The sequence below is a fragment of the Ylistrum balloti genome, unplaced genomic scaffold, assembly GCF_031769215.1.
Source record: "Ylistrum balloti isolate Yb309-2 unplaced genomic scaffold, AGI_CSIRO_Ybal_v1 Utg370284, whole genome shotgun sequence".
NCBI lineage: Eukaryota > Metazoa > Mollusca > Bivalvia > Pectinida > Pectinidae > Ylistrum > Ylistrum balloti.
In genome coordinates this window covers 668,257-682,627 of record NW_026782217.1, presented here as the reverse complement: position 1 = coordinate 682,627, position 14,371 = coordinate 668,257, and the positions used below count along the sequence as shown (strand labels likewise).

Sequence of the window (14,371 nt, the reverse complement as noted above, 5' to 3'; positions counted from 1 at the left end):
ATAACACGTAGCTACAGATAAAAGCACAGGTTAATAGATATACACGAGATAACTAATTTGAAACGGACTATAAACCCATTAGACACAGCCAGGTTACCCAATTAGGGATATGTGTTTCGGGATTAACTACTTTCACAACAATATAATCTTCCAATATGAATATTCATGTTATTGTGACATATTTCAAAGCACATAAACAATATTTTTTATAACAACAAATGAAATATTGTCGACCTAGCTTAAAATGTCGTGTTTCCCCTTTAAGAATGCAAATACCCATAGACAACTTCTTGACCCTTGGGTTTAACCTAGTCCTGATCGCACAATGTTTTAAAAACATTTTATACTGAATAAATGACACAAACACTTTGAAAGAGCTAGAGTATAAATATAACCTTGAAAATGTAACAATTTAACAAAATAAAGAATCAAAATAATAGCTATGTAGCAAATAGCCTCCAAAACAACTATCATTTAAGCATATTTTGGAACATTTTGTCAATAATGTCAACCAGTAGAAGATTAGAGTGTGACGTTTCGATGACTACACGGTCACCTTCATATTATAACACAACCAGTAGAAGATTACGGAGTGACGTTTCGATACCTACATGGTCACCTTCATCAGACAAATGACCAGAGTATAGCGTAATATCACTGGCCTACGTAGTGGACGAGATGGTACGAAATCGACTAACTTTATATAACCGTATGTACACCAAGGTCGAAAATAGTGTGACGAGATGGTAAACAGATTATAGACCAAAAATACACAAGGTAGTGTATTGCTTTTGTCAGTGTTAGTACGCTTCACACTGGGCTTTTGTGTGATGAAGATGACCGTGAAGTCCAATCTTCTACTGGTTGTGATATAAAAATTTCTATTCTATTGTCATGCAAGCAATTGTAGAACAGATTTAGTCTGAACTTAAAATGCAGACCACAGAAGGACGATTGAAAACTGCGATGTTGTTGAAGATAGGTATATGAAAAGATTTTACATTTCAAAAGCCTTTGCTGCAACAACAGGAAATATGAAAATGTTTAACTTGCGTCTTCTGTAGATGTGATAAACATATATTGAGGTCATTTTATGACAACAAACATATTTTAAGATGTGTTCTATGGTTGTTCTGATTTTTATACTTCCCTTCATAGATTTGCGCACTTTGACCCCTGACTTCATGGAAAAAGTGCAGGAAGAGTGGCCGGGAAAAACTGCGATAATAAAATGACCTATGAACTAGGCATAACAGGAAATGTATGAGGTCACATGCCACGTGGGTCTCCCCATGAACATGTCCGATTTCTTCCATCAGCTGACAGCTTGTTAAGCAGTTGTTGTTGATACAAAAATCTAGGATGTGTTATTAACGTACGTTTTTCAGTAAAATTCTTTGCTTTTCGGATACCTCAAGTCTATTAACCGCTTGACATAAAGTTCCTACAATTTCAAGATGAAAACAATTTTTACAGTATAACCGGGCTTCGTTCTAGACGTTATCTAAGACAATAAGATATTAGAATATCTACAATCATCTAATGTCAAATTTGTAAAGACCGGTGAAGGAACCACCACCAGTGTTACTGCTACGTCCGAAAACGCATAAATTTTCGCCAGAAGATGGCGTCACCACATCTACGTCCCAAGTGTTGTTGACTCCTCTTTCAAAGGTAGTATGTCCTATCATTAGAGTGTCGATAACGGAAGAACTAAGTCGAAAATGAACTTTCGTTTCCGCCGGAAGTGACCTTGTTTTAGGTTCAACTAGGGTCATGCGTCCTGCCAAAGCTTCAGGATAGACATGCGGGAATGCCTGATACTGTTTCCCCGGATTCTTACAGTTAATGAGATACTGCAATGCTAGGTCATAAGAGGCACTTTTTTCCTTTTTAGCAAATATGAGTAATTTGTAAAATCCCAATCTGTTCATTCGTACATGGACCAGGAGCTCACTTTGCCCTTGCTCCATCATTAGAAATTGATCATCGCCATTCTCATCTTCTGAGTTAGCCAGTTTTCCTAAAGCTTTTACTGGTTCCGTGAACGGCAAACGTATTTCTAATTCTCCTGAATCCGATTCAAACAATGCCTTTTGTGCTACTCGATCGTCGAAACCGAAATCTGCGTAGTAAGGTCCGGCTCCCCACAAACCGAAATGAACCGGAAATGATTTTACGGCCTTGTCAACTGTTTTACATTCAATCACGTATGTAACTAGACTATCTAAAGTTTGTTGTTCTCCTTGGTTACCGAATATTCTCAGATTGTATGTTCCCGGTTTTTGAGGTTTAACGGTTACACAATAGGTTTTGTCTCTTTCTTTTTCGACAAATACGCATTGGTCGAACGAAGTTCCCTCCATATCATTAAGGTGTGCTCCTGTATTTTTGAGAGCCTTCCCTTTAGCAACAAATTTGACAATGACGTCCTTGTTCACTGTAATCACCGCATCTCTGTGTGACATGAATTCAAGATTATACAGAAAGGCATGCTTTTTTATCGCAGCAGACTTGCTGAATGTCTCTAAGTCATGTGGAGGGCTTATCAGCTGCCACTGCTGACTTACTGCCATGTCCGTTTTGTTGTATGGGAAATGGTCGTTGATGAAGACATCTGGGTCAGTCAAGAAATAAAACTCTCCTTCATGTCTGTGGAATGTATTACCGTCCACGTGACCGGCGTCCCACGTGCAATCAACAAGCCGCCATTCATTTTGAACAAACACAGCATTCCACGCATGGTTGGTATCTGTCTTGGTTGTTATGGCGACGCCAGGTTTGTGGCCATATCCCTTGGCATATCCAGAGATGGTCTTCGCTGGAACACGTGCTTCTCTGAAATATCAAACGTCGTAAAAAATATTGTGTCTGAGAGAAAAAATGTAGTACCGGCCAGACCAAATACATCTTTAGAAATTTTACATAAAGTTCAAAATTTGCTAACAGGAGGGGATTTTGAAAAATCAACATTTTACATCGTCAGTGCCCAAGGACAGCGATTAGAAGTCGAAACATATATAGCACACCATGAAGAAAGCAACAGATTATCAAACAAACTAATAATATGAACTACACACATTACCGCTCGTCACATCTCGGCTGATTTCGTAACAAAATTAATACCAATCAATGAAGTTTACTGGAATCACCCGAGGTAGGCCGAAAGGTACCATAACGTCAGCAAGCATTGAACATTGGAGATTTTAGTGCTACCACAAAACAATATCGTCAATCACAATGACAACCTTCGGAAGATATAACGAAACAAAATGTATATTGAACGACAATATACACCAATAAAGAATATACAACAAGCACATTTGTTTTCAAATGACGTCGAAAACACATCAATAGATCACTTCGAGTTTGAGGGAAATCTTGTCTGATACGTACATTAAGGACAGAAATGACTCACCTGCAGAGAAATAAAAATAGGTCAGCGTAGCCCTGACACACACTGCTGCGGCTGCGCAGTACAGACTCTGGATCACATGATTTTCTTTGAGCTCCACCCAGATTGAAGAATCCGGCGACGTCATATCTGCAACATTCCATTGACTAATGACTAAATGAGAGTTAGACAAAATACATACTTATGTCACACACACACACACACACACACACACCATTACACACATACACACACACACACACACACACACACACATACATACATACATACATACATAATCGAATTCAATGTAAAGCTAATTACCAGATCACTTCACCATTTTTCTTTTTCTTTTTTATTGGCGATGAAACGCTATATCAGTTAGTCTTCAGATGGTAAAATGACAGTTATTTGCCATCCTGGACGAGCTTATTGAACATCATTTTTTCGAAGTCCTACACTTACTCAATGTTTCTCGACACCCATTGGTAAATGGCCCGAATCTTTTCTAGCCGATTCTTTGCTGGCTGACAAAGATATTTTGCTAGTTCTGGGATAGATGTTGTCGCTGATTTAGGAGTCTGCAAAAATAAAAAAAAATGAAACTGTATTTATTGATGTCATAGGCCACTATTTAGGCCTCGTTTTGGTATTATTAACCATTGTCATTTCACTTCTGCTTAACTTTTGCGATATAGACTGCATCATACTGTTTTATATTCGCGGTTGTCAACTTTCGCCAATTCGTTTTGATGCGAAATTTGAAAAAATAAGCAAATAAAAAACAAAAATAAATAATAATAATACTTGCATGCGAAAGAAAGTTTGTTGATAGTAGATAAGATTTGGAAGACCATGGAGATCTATTTCAAGTCAGTCATCGTGTTGTCACACTAATATGCCAGTCAATTCGGGCCATCAACGTATACCCAATAGAAACTGATTCAGGGCTAGTAATTTTGACATCTTTTTCGTGAGATTTTACGTTGTTTGGACCACAAATAGAAAACATTGGAAGGGCCATATAAACTCTATGTTGTGTCATTATTGTACGTACCTTCGCAACATGGCTATCGATGCTCGTAAACATACTAGGGTGTTGTATCATATCAGATTTCTTCAATCTGCACGGTCTCGGTGGATAATCTTCCTCGTCTAACGCTTCTAATTCAATACCTTCATCGACAGAGGTCGATTTAAGTGTTTGATGCTTGGACAAATCTTGACGTCTGTTAGTAAGAGCTGGTGAGCTGGCGGTGTGCGACGGGGACTTCCTAGAGGAGTTGCTCCAATTCTTGTTTTTGGACGATTCGTTGAAGTTGTCGTCTATATCTACATCACTGATGACGGTATCCCGAGTCTCTCGACTATTCGTCGGTTTGGTATCGGTTGATGATCCACAACCCATGGTGCGTTCAGATCACTTATTTCTCATCTGAAACAAATATACTAAAAATTGTAGATGTTTCAGTCTACATAATCACGTGCTTGACAGAGGAATGGTTTTTTTTTATTAAATGTCGTTCTCCCTGGTGAGAAAATGAAAATTAAACGTAAGCAATCAAATTTTACTTGGTATTCATGAATGCCAACTGGATAAAGGCAAGTCCAACATAAATGGCTTCTTTCCATTCTGTTATCATTCATATGTCTATGAATGACAAATGAAAGAAGATCATGCTTAAAGATATCCAACTCATAATTTAGTTCACATATTGTGGACTATCATTATGAAATAATATTTGAGAACAATACTCTTCTTAGTTCACCGCGAAAGCACAAAACCCAAGCATCAACAATAAGGCACATAAACCGGAAGTGTCATTGCCATTGGTCTAACATTTTCAAACGATAACGATTCCAAAATTATATCATGAAAAATACCATACCTATACATCTACATGTAATATCTTTTCTGAAGAAGAAGGGGCCAGTTAAAAGTATTACAGTGCTATCTAGAAATTCAGTGAAACCAATTATTAAATTGGTGTAATCAGGATGTCTAATTCATCCTTTTTATTGATTGTACTTGTGTACTTGTCATATTTGGGGCAAGTTGTGCTGTTGTTTTGCATTTTGAACTACATTATTGTATTTTGTAACCATGAAATCACATGTAGTTTGATTAGAGGTTAAACATTTCATGGGAAAACTTTTCACATTCAGTTCCTTAAAAAACGTGCCTGCTACCCCCCCCCCCCCCCCCCCCCCCTCTCTCTCTCTCTCTCTCTCTCTCTCTCTCTCTCTCTCAAATACGAATGCACACTTCTCTTTAAGAATGTCGTGAGTCTACACGTTGTAAATTATATTTTATTCTCTCTTAGATACACTTATAGAAATACTTATATTTGGCACGTACGTATTTGATCAATGATAGAGGAGGAAGTTCTTTACATGCTTTCGTGTCAAATCCGTTCTATGGCCAACTTTAATATTTAATAAAATCGTGCTTATATTTGAACCAAACAGAAATGGGATTCCGGAACAAATATCCATGAAATGCTTATAACATCCATTGCACCATCAGTGTTTGGACCTAATATTAGAATTTGTTATCGTTATTAATATTACTAGAACCACGATTAATGAACTGTTTACGTTATAGATTACCAGATTTAGAAAATTTCTACACCGATTGATTTTTTTGGTGTAATTGAGAACCTGGAAATCCATCACAAACAACACCGTCAGTAACCGATATCCGTTTCCAACGTACCATTAATTAATAGTAATCAATTTTTGGTGTTCAGGTGAAACAAAGTCGTATCTACGGATTGAACTTTATGATAAATCGAATTCTTTCAAGTAAGGCAAACATTGGTAATGAAAATTTATACAAATTGTTGTGTTTTTCATAAATGTATAGTTTTATGAAAGTAGGTCCATTTCAAAATGAAATGGTGTCGGTAATTATTCAAAAATATCTATTCAAGTCTAGATGATGATACAATCGACTGGTGAAAAAAAATGTATGCGATCCGGTTAAGTTGCTACTTCCTGTCCTCTCATCCCACTTTTCCTCTCTATACCTACTTCCTGTCCTCCCATCCCACTACTCCTCTCTATACTTACTTCCTTTCCTCTCATTCCACATCTCTTTATAACTACTTCCGTCCCTTTTCTCTCGTCTCCTCTCTATACCTACTTCCTGTTCTTTCATCCCGCGTCTCCTCTCTAAACCAACTTCCTGTCCTCTCATTCCACATCTCTCTATACCTACTTCCTGTCCCTTTTCCCTCGTCTCCTCTCTACACCTACTTCCTGTACTTTCATCTCCGTTTCCGCTCTATACCTTCTTCCTGTCCTCTCATTAAACCACTCCTCTCCATACCAACTTCCTGTCATTCAACAACTCTTTATACCAACTTCCTGTCCTCTCATCCCACTACTCCTCTCTATACCAACTTCCTGTCCCTTTTCCCTCGTCTCCTCTCTATATCAACTACCTGTCCTCTCATTCCACATCTCTTTATACCTACTTCTTGTCCCTTTTCCCTCGTCTCCTCTTTTTACCTACTTCCTGTCCTCTCTTCCCTCGTCTCCTCTCTTTACCAACATCCTGTCACTTTTTACTCGTCTCCTCTCTATACCAGCTACCTGTCATCTCATCCCACGTCTCCTCTCTATACCTACTTCCTGTCCTCTCTTCCCTCGTCTCCTCTCTTTACCTACTTCCTGTCCTCTCATCCTTAGTCTCCTCTCTACGCCTACTTTCTGTCCTCTCTTCCCGCGTCTCCTCTCTACGCCTACTTCCTGTCCTCTCATCCCACGTCTCCTCTCTACGCCTACCTCCTGTCCTCTCTTCCCTCGTCTCCTCTCTTTACCTACTTCCTGTCCTCTCATCCTTAGTCTCCTCTCTACGTCTACTTCCTGTCCTCTCAGCCCACGTCTCCTCTCTACGTCTACCTCCTGTCCTCTCTTTCTTCGTCTCCTCTCTTTACCTACTTCCTGTCCTCTCATCCTTAGTCTTCTCTCTACGCCTACTTCCTGTCCCTTTTCCCTCATCTCCTCTCTTTACCTACTTCCTGTCCTATCATCCCACGTCTCCTTTCTATACCTACTTCCTGTCCTCTCTTCCCTCGTCTCCTCTCTTTACCTACTTCCTGTCCTCTCATCCTTAGTCTCCTCTCTACGCCTACTTCCTGTCCTCTCATCCCACGTCTCCTCTCAACGCCTATTTCCTGTCCTCTCATCCCACGTCTCCTCTCTACGCCTACTTCCCGTCCTCTCTTTCCTCGTCTCCTCTCTTTACCTACTTCCTGTCCTCTCATCCTTAGTCTCCTCTCTAAGCCTACTTCCTGTCCTCTCATCCCATGTCTCCTCTCTACGTCTACTTCCTGTCCTCTCAGCCCACGTCTCCTCTCTACGTCTACCTCCTGTCCTCTCTTTCTTCGTCTCCTCTCTTTACCTACTTCCTGTCCTCTCATCCTTAGTCTTCTCTCTACGCCTACTTCCTGTTCCTTTTCCCTCATCTCCTCTTTTTACCTACTTCCTGTCCTATCATCCCACGTCTCCTTTCTATACCTACTTCCTGTCCTCTCTTCCCTCGTCTCCTCTCTTTACCTACTTCCTGTCCTCTCATCCTTAGTCTCCTCTCTACGCCTACTTTCTGTCCTCTCATCCCACGTCTCCTCTCAACGCCTATTTCCTGTCCTCTCATCCCACGTCTCCTCTCTACGCCTACTTCCCGTCCTCTCTTTCCTCGTCTCCTCTCTTTACCTACTTCCTCTCCTCTCATCCTTAGTCTCCTCTCTACGCCTACTTCCTGTCCTCTCATCCCATGTCTCCTCTCAACGCCTATTTCCTGTCCTCTCATCCCACGTCTCCTCTCTACGCCTACTTCCTGTCCCCCCCATCCTAAGTCTCCTCTCTACGCCTACTTCCTATCCTCTCATCCTACGTCTTCTCTCTATACCTACTTCCCGTCCTCTCTTCCCTCGTCTCCTCTCTTTACCTACTTCCTGTCCTCTCATCCTAATTCTACTCTCTACACCTGCTTCCTGTCCCTTCATCTCAGTCTCCTTTCCATATCGACTTCTTCTTTATTTTCTTCGCCCTCGACTCCTGACTATATCGACTCCCTGTTATCTCCAACGTCGTATATATCTACTTTATGATATCTCAACTTTCTGTCTGTTTGCTTCTTCTATTTTCACTTTATAATTTCTCGATCGCTCGTGGCATCCCTTATGCTTGTCATTTCATCTCTAATATTCGTCTATTTCCTCTTCGTCTCCTCTCTATATAAACAATCTTGCCTATTCTTTCGTCCTACTTGCTGCAATCCACTTACCTCGAACAATCTATCATTTATGATCTGGCTCACCGTGTAAAGACACTAGCTTCGTCCTATCAATGGTCCGAACTGCATTAAAGATTAAACACTTATCTCCGCGTTTATTACTTGGGTCTACACCACGCATGTTTAAAATTACTCAAAGCATGGTTAGTCTTATAATCTAAGATTTGTTAATATTAATTAATTTATTATTGTTTTCATAGCCATAATGTTATTTTAAAATCGCTTCCGATATAGTTTATGTTCGGATTTCGTGTTTAATTCATGCACGCTGTAAAATATGCATGATGAGTTATTTGTATTTTCGTGGGAAGGTAATTAGGTTTTGTACAGGTGGGTCTAGGTTGATATTGAAAACCTCGATATGTTTGTATTGATTCCTTCTGGAAATACGATACCCGTTTATGACTATGTCATATTTGACTTACGTGTTGTATCACCAAGCCTTTCAGTACTAAGGCCCGCTAGACCACAGTATACTATGGATCTGTTCTACAGGGACCCTGCATTGATTCCCAGTCCCACGACCTGTGTACATTATAATCGGCCCGTAGGGTCGGAAATTCCTGCCCTTTCTTTCTTTCTTTCTTTTATTCACCAAAAGTCTTAAGACTTATAGGTACAGACTAAACATGATATATTGTACATGTATATGTTATAGGAGAGTGACTATAAGCATACAATACAGCATAATACAGAAGCACAAAAGTTATAAATACATGTAGCTGTAATTAATTAATTACGTCGTTTAGTGGCTAGATACAAATATTTACCTATATTTGACAACTCTTTGACGTTATTTACAGATAATAGTTGGACAAGTTTGTAAACAGAGGGACTCTTATGATAATACTTCTTTATATATTTTAACCTTAAATCAATATAAAAAGGACATACAAAAATGAAATGAAATTCGTCCTCGATGTCTCACTCCCTTTAGTACATTACAATAATTACTCCAAAAGTGAAATTACTCTTTGGGGTTAAATGTCACTACCCAGGGTTGAAATCTTCACAACATTATTTGTTGGAATATCGAATATAAGAGTTTTGGTTTGTCTTTATCGTGTGTCCCTCGTTAGATATAGTTAAAAACAAACAAACAACATTTTGTTTATTTATTGGAAAGACAACCAAGGAAATTACTAATTGCTTGTTATAAAAACAAGATAATATAAACTCTGACGATAACTTCTGTTGATAGGCTTCAGTGTAAGAGTTGTACGGGGTTTTTATTGTTTATTTTTGTGTTTGTTTGTTTTGTCCTTTTTTTATTTATATTTATATTTTGTTTTTGTTTGTTTTTTTCTTTCATTTTAAGTAATAAACGTGTCTAAATTAATAATTGGGAGTTGTTTTCTGTTATCTATTATAATAAACCGTCGTCATAATATTTAGAAAATATCTGATTTCGATTTTTCTTATGCCTCCGGATCGAAAGATCGGGGACATGTTGTTTTTGAGCTGTTTGTTTGTTTGTTTGTCAAATTTAATCTTACCCATGACTATTGCACCGTAAGAGGTAAGGCTTTGATATTTAGCATGTGTACTCCTTGTGACCTTTCCGGTGTACGAAGATTTTTCACCATATGTTTTAATTTTGTTGCAACCGGTGACATAGTGTTTCACGAACACTTTTTTCAAAATATTGTTTAGATAATTGAAAAGCTCAAAGGGATTATCGGAGACTGGAATAAAAACAATTAACATAAGTCATGTAGAAAAAATCGCTATCTATACATCCCCTTGTACAAATATATATTTCACATCGTAAAACGGAAGGAAAATATTCTGAGTTCTTCTATATGTTAAAATAGTGCTGTGACACTCTATCTTAAGACCATGATCAAACACGGAACGGTCGATTTCAAATGGTGTTAAATATACATTATGTTTATAAAGATCATAACAGAGGTGTAGTAATGCCGCACTCTGATACATCTGCGAAAGGTCTATCACAGATTAAAATAACATTGAGTGTTGCGCTACCGTGCCAGGGCGTTAACACAATCCAGCGAAATAGCACTTTAAATTGGGCATTCACACAAAACTCAACACATCCTTCATTTAATAACTTTGACGGCTTTTATGAAGACGTGAAATCGCCAATAATGCTTTTAAATGGATTTGATCATTTATTTTGGACAAGCATTGTTGTAATTTGATAACTCGTCCTTCTTATAGGTACATTTACAAATAGGAGGACTTGGCACGAACTCCTTTTCTTACAATGCTAGGTACACTTAAAATAACACATGGTGACACATAAGATAACGAACGTTTAAAACTTCTTCAGTAACAGTCGATTTAAATATCTTCACAATGTTCGGCCGTGGACAAAATCAGCGGTGAATTAATTAATTACGGTAAATATCCGTGGGTTACTGATTGGATAATGTGATGTCGAATGAAATTTAAATAGAATTGAGTTTTTACGATCGATCATAGTCGAATTGGCGTTATAGAAAAAAAAATTATAAGTAGCATTGAATATGAGCCTATATAGAAAATATTTGAGTCAGCATGTCTCAAATAAAACACATGTATCTCGACTTCATTCAGGCTTATATAGATACCAGTACATGTGTAGTACAGCGATCAAAATGACGTCATTAAATTTGTCGAATTTGATGATCAAATAACGCGGATGGGGTGGGGCCAAGGGGTTTGGTAGGAATAATCAGCTTATCATTCTTTGTCTTCCACATATTACTAAAATAAGTCTCCATTTCAAAATCAATCAAATTTGATAGATAAACAATAACATAACTAAGCAGCCTTATAACCAAAGTTACAGTTAATGTAAAATTTACGTTCATATTAATGTTGCTGATTTAGTCTATAAATTGTTTTATTCATTAAATATTCCAGGTGAGACTAATTAATAAAAAATGCGGAAATGCAACTAGATTATGCGAATAACAAGCCTTCGTAAATAATAGAATAGAAAACACAGATCAGTTACGACAGCCAACTTACCGCCTTCAATCTATGTGTAACTCGTTTTCCCCTTCTACAACTGATCTCTGGAATATATTAGAGGAGTCTTTAAAAATTGTTGGTTCACTGAATTTACAAGAAGCACCAACAAGCTTAAATCGTGATTTTTATCATATGGCCCTCGTCAGCTAGATATTCTTCATTGTCGTTTCAGAAATAGAGCTCACTCAATTATGACCTATTCAGAGCCAATCTCACGAACTCTACATCTTGCTCCTGCGGACATCCCTCCAAGACTCCTTTCATTACTTACTTCACTGTACCAACTATATACAAATTCGTAACACCCTATTTACCGAACTGTCATTGTATTCGGGTGATATTTCGGTAAACGTTCTTTTAAACGGAGACGTAAGTAGGTTCGGCTAAAAACTCGCTTTTAGCTAGAGCTGTTCAAAAATTTATTGATGCACCTGAGCGATTTGGCTAGTTCTCTGCATTCCCCACCTTTCCTCCTTTGTACTATATACTCCTTTCTTCCTTCCTTACCTACCCTCCTTCCTTCTCTTCAGTCCTTAACTTTTGTTTCAATCAAAAATTATTATTATTATATATATTGTTACATTACTTGTTGTTTAAGTATTTGTGTATAAACTATGTAGTGGAGAGGGCTTTATAAGTTGATAAAACTTGTATCCAATCCTATTGTACGAACTTTCTGCAATAAAATAATTATTAAATCAATAGAATAGAAAATTTATTTTATAAAAATACACATACCTGTTGCTGGAAATCGTGTGAGTTTTCCCTCTACTCCAACACAATAACGCCGCGCCTTTTCACCGTCGCAAGAGAAAAATAGCAACTATCTCCAAAACACACACAGTACAAACACTCCTCTATGTTATCTTGACAAAGCTATCCTGATAGTACTAAAACGTGGTGCATTACAGGTAGTTTATAAATAATCTATAGAAAAGCGCATGTTAGAAATCGCGTGGTCATTTAATTTTACACCTGTCTTTAGAATCTGACGTAATTAGAAGTCAGTATTCGGTTTGAAATCTATAGAAAATTTACGGCATAAGAAGCCGATCTTTACCGCATAATCCGAAAAGTAATTAACCGCCGTGTTTTAGCGTTTTATATATATCTACCCGAATCACATAGTGGTTTTGTTGGGCCGTGTGGTTTTAAAATATTGATTGGGTGTATATGTACACCACCCAGGTGTATCGTTATATACTCTAGGTACTTGTGTCTGCCAAGTACAATGGATACTATAGTTATATATAGTTAAGGGTAGCTCTAAAGAACACGAAGTTGACAGGGTATGGATTTAGTATATTGATTATCCCATTTGTCTTAATAATTCTCTGACGCATTCCAATATATCTTTAAAGAATTTAATTTAGAAATTCGTTTTTGAATCCGTTGTTTACGTTTCATTTTGTTTGACAATCCTTTATGCAATAAATCTGACACATTCCGATATCTCTGAAAAAAACATTTAAACTTGAAGAAAAGTAATTGGACGCAGTTCGTGTCTGTGATAAGTATTTACAGGTTTAGTTTAAACATATTTTATTGCCAAAATAAATTTGAACAAGGGAACTGGGCACAAGTTATTACAACTTATTGGATCCCTCTCCCATAAAGAGATAGGCTTAAACATAAATTATACATATTAAGCATTCACACACAGACATAAATACATCATCGTATAAGAATCTTGTAAAACCTTTTGCTGGATTTAATGAAATTTTGTACATGTGTAAAGACAAAATAGTTTAGGTCCTCAGAAAGATCGTTATTACCAAATAAAAGAAGCTCTAAATTCAAATCTACTTCTAACTCAGCCAGATTTTGAAACAAAATGTGTCTTTCATTTCTGAAAGTTCGACACTCGAAGAAGAAGTGAAAGGCATTCTCACAAGGATGTCCACAGGAGCACACTGGATTTACAGGATCGAGTCAAGTCTGTGATCATTCTATTAATAACTTCTGGTATACATGCATATTGTTTGTGTATATATAGGCAATTCTTGGTCCACATATGTCCAATAGTTATTAACAAACCGAGGCAATGTACACGTTTACATAAAAGAATAATGTGTTATATTTGTACAACTATTCAATAGAAAATGCTGAAATTTTGTATGCATTCTTTTTCGACCAGATTAAGTTAAAAATTGTACCAGAAAAAAGGGTTGTGTCAATCTGAATTACATTTTGGATTATCCTAGCACGTAATTTCTTAATGAACTGTCAAGCCCGCGAAACCATCAATATTTTGCATCCTGTTACAAGGAACACGGCTCGGCATGCATGATGCGGAGCTCGAAGGTATCTTGAATATACTTTTGGTCGTTTTAAATCGATCGCAGAACATTGGATTGGTTAAACCAAGTCAACATCCCCCACCCCTTTTTATTTTATCGATATCCTTTCTTTAATTTTCAGCTCAGTGACACTGGTGTAAGTGAGTAAGAAATGGTGTTTCAAGATGGCGGACTTCTTCTATCCAAAAATAACAACTTTTATTGATAACATTTCAGAATCAATCACAACAAATGTCAATTATATTTTTAACCTCTAAAGCAGAACTTGAGAAGAATTTGGAAATGTGGGTTGTTCAAGAAAATCATGATTGCATTTTACAGATGGTAGCTGTGACTTCAATGCTATGTAGAACTTTCGGCATTCTTTTCCCTTCACTTTAGTATTTTTTTTTTATC

General features: G+C 37.5%; 5 protein-coding genes across 5 annotated transcripts in view; 1 reads left to right on the top strand and 4 right to left on the bottom strand.

Annotated features, from left to right (window-relative positions):
* Positions 1-14,371, top strand: part of LOC132552879 (peptidyl-prolyl cis-trans isomerase) — a 513,126-nt gene that overhangs the window by 91,265 nt on the left and 407,490 nt on the right. The window lies entirely within an intron of this gene.
* On the bottom strand, positions 1,536-4,802 carry LOC132552891 (kyphoscoliosis peptidase-like). The gene is made up of 4 exons (XM_060217085.1): positions 4,452-4,802; positions 3,860-3,975; positions 3,419-3,544; positions 1,536-2,838 (listed from the first exon to the last, which is right to left on the bottom strand). The coding sequence occupies exons 1-4, from the start codon at positions 4,800-4,802 to the stop codon at positions 1,536-1,538; spliced, it is 1,896 nt and encodes a 631-aa protein (XP_060073068.1).
* Positions 6,995-7,399, bottom strand: LOC132552890 (octapeptide-repeat protein T2-like). Its single transcript, XM_060217084.1, has one exon. It carries the CDS (start codon positions 7,397-7,399, stop codon positions 6,995-6,997), a length of 405 nt encoding a protein of 134 aa, XP_060073067.1.
* On the bottom strand, positions 7,396-7,866 carry LOC132552889 (uncharacterized). The gene has a single exon (XM_060217083.1). It carries the CDS (start codon positions 7,864-7,866, stop codon positions 7,396-7,398), a length of 471 nt encoding a protein of 156 aa, XP_060073066.1.
* On the bottom strand, positions 7,863-8,210 carry LOC132552888 (uncharacterized). Its single transcript, XM_060217082.1, has one exon. The coding sequence runs from the start codon at positions 8,208-8,210 to the stop codon at positions 7,863-7,865; it is 348 nt and encodes a 115-aa protein (XP_060073065.1).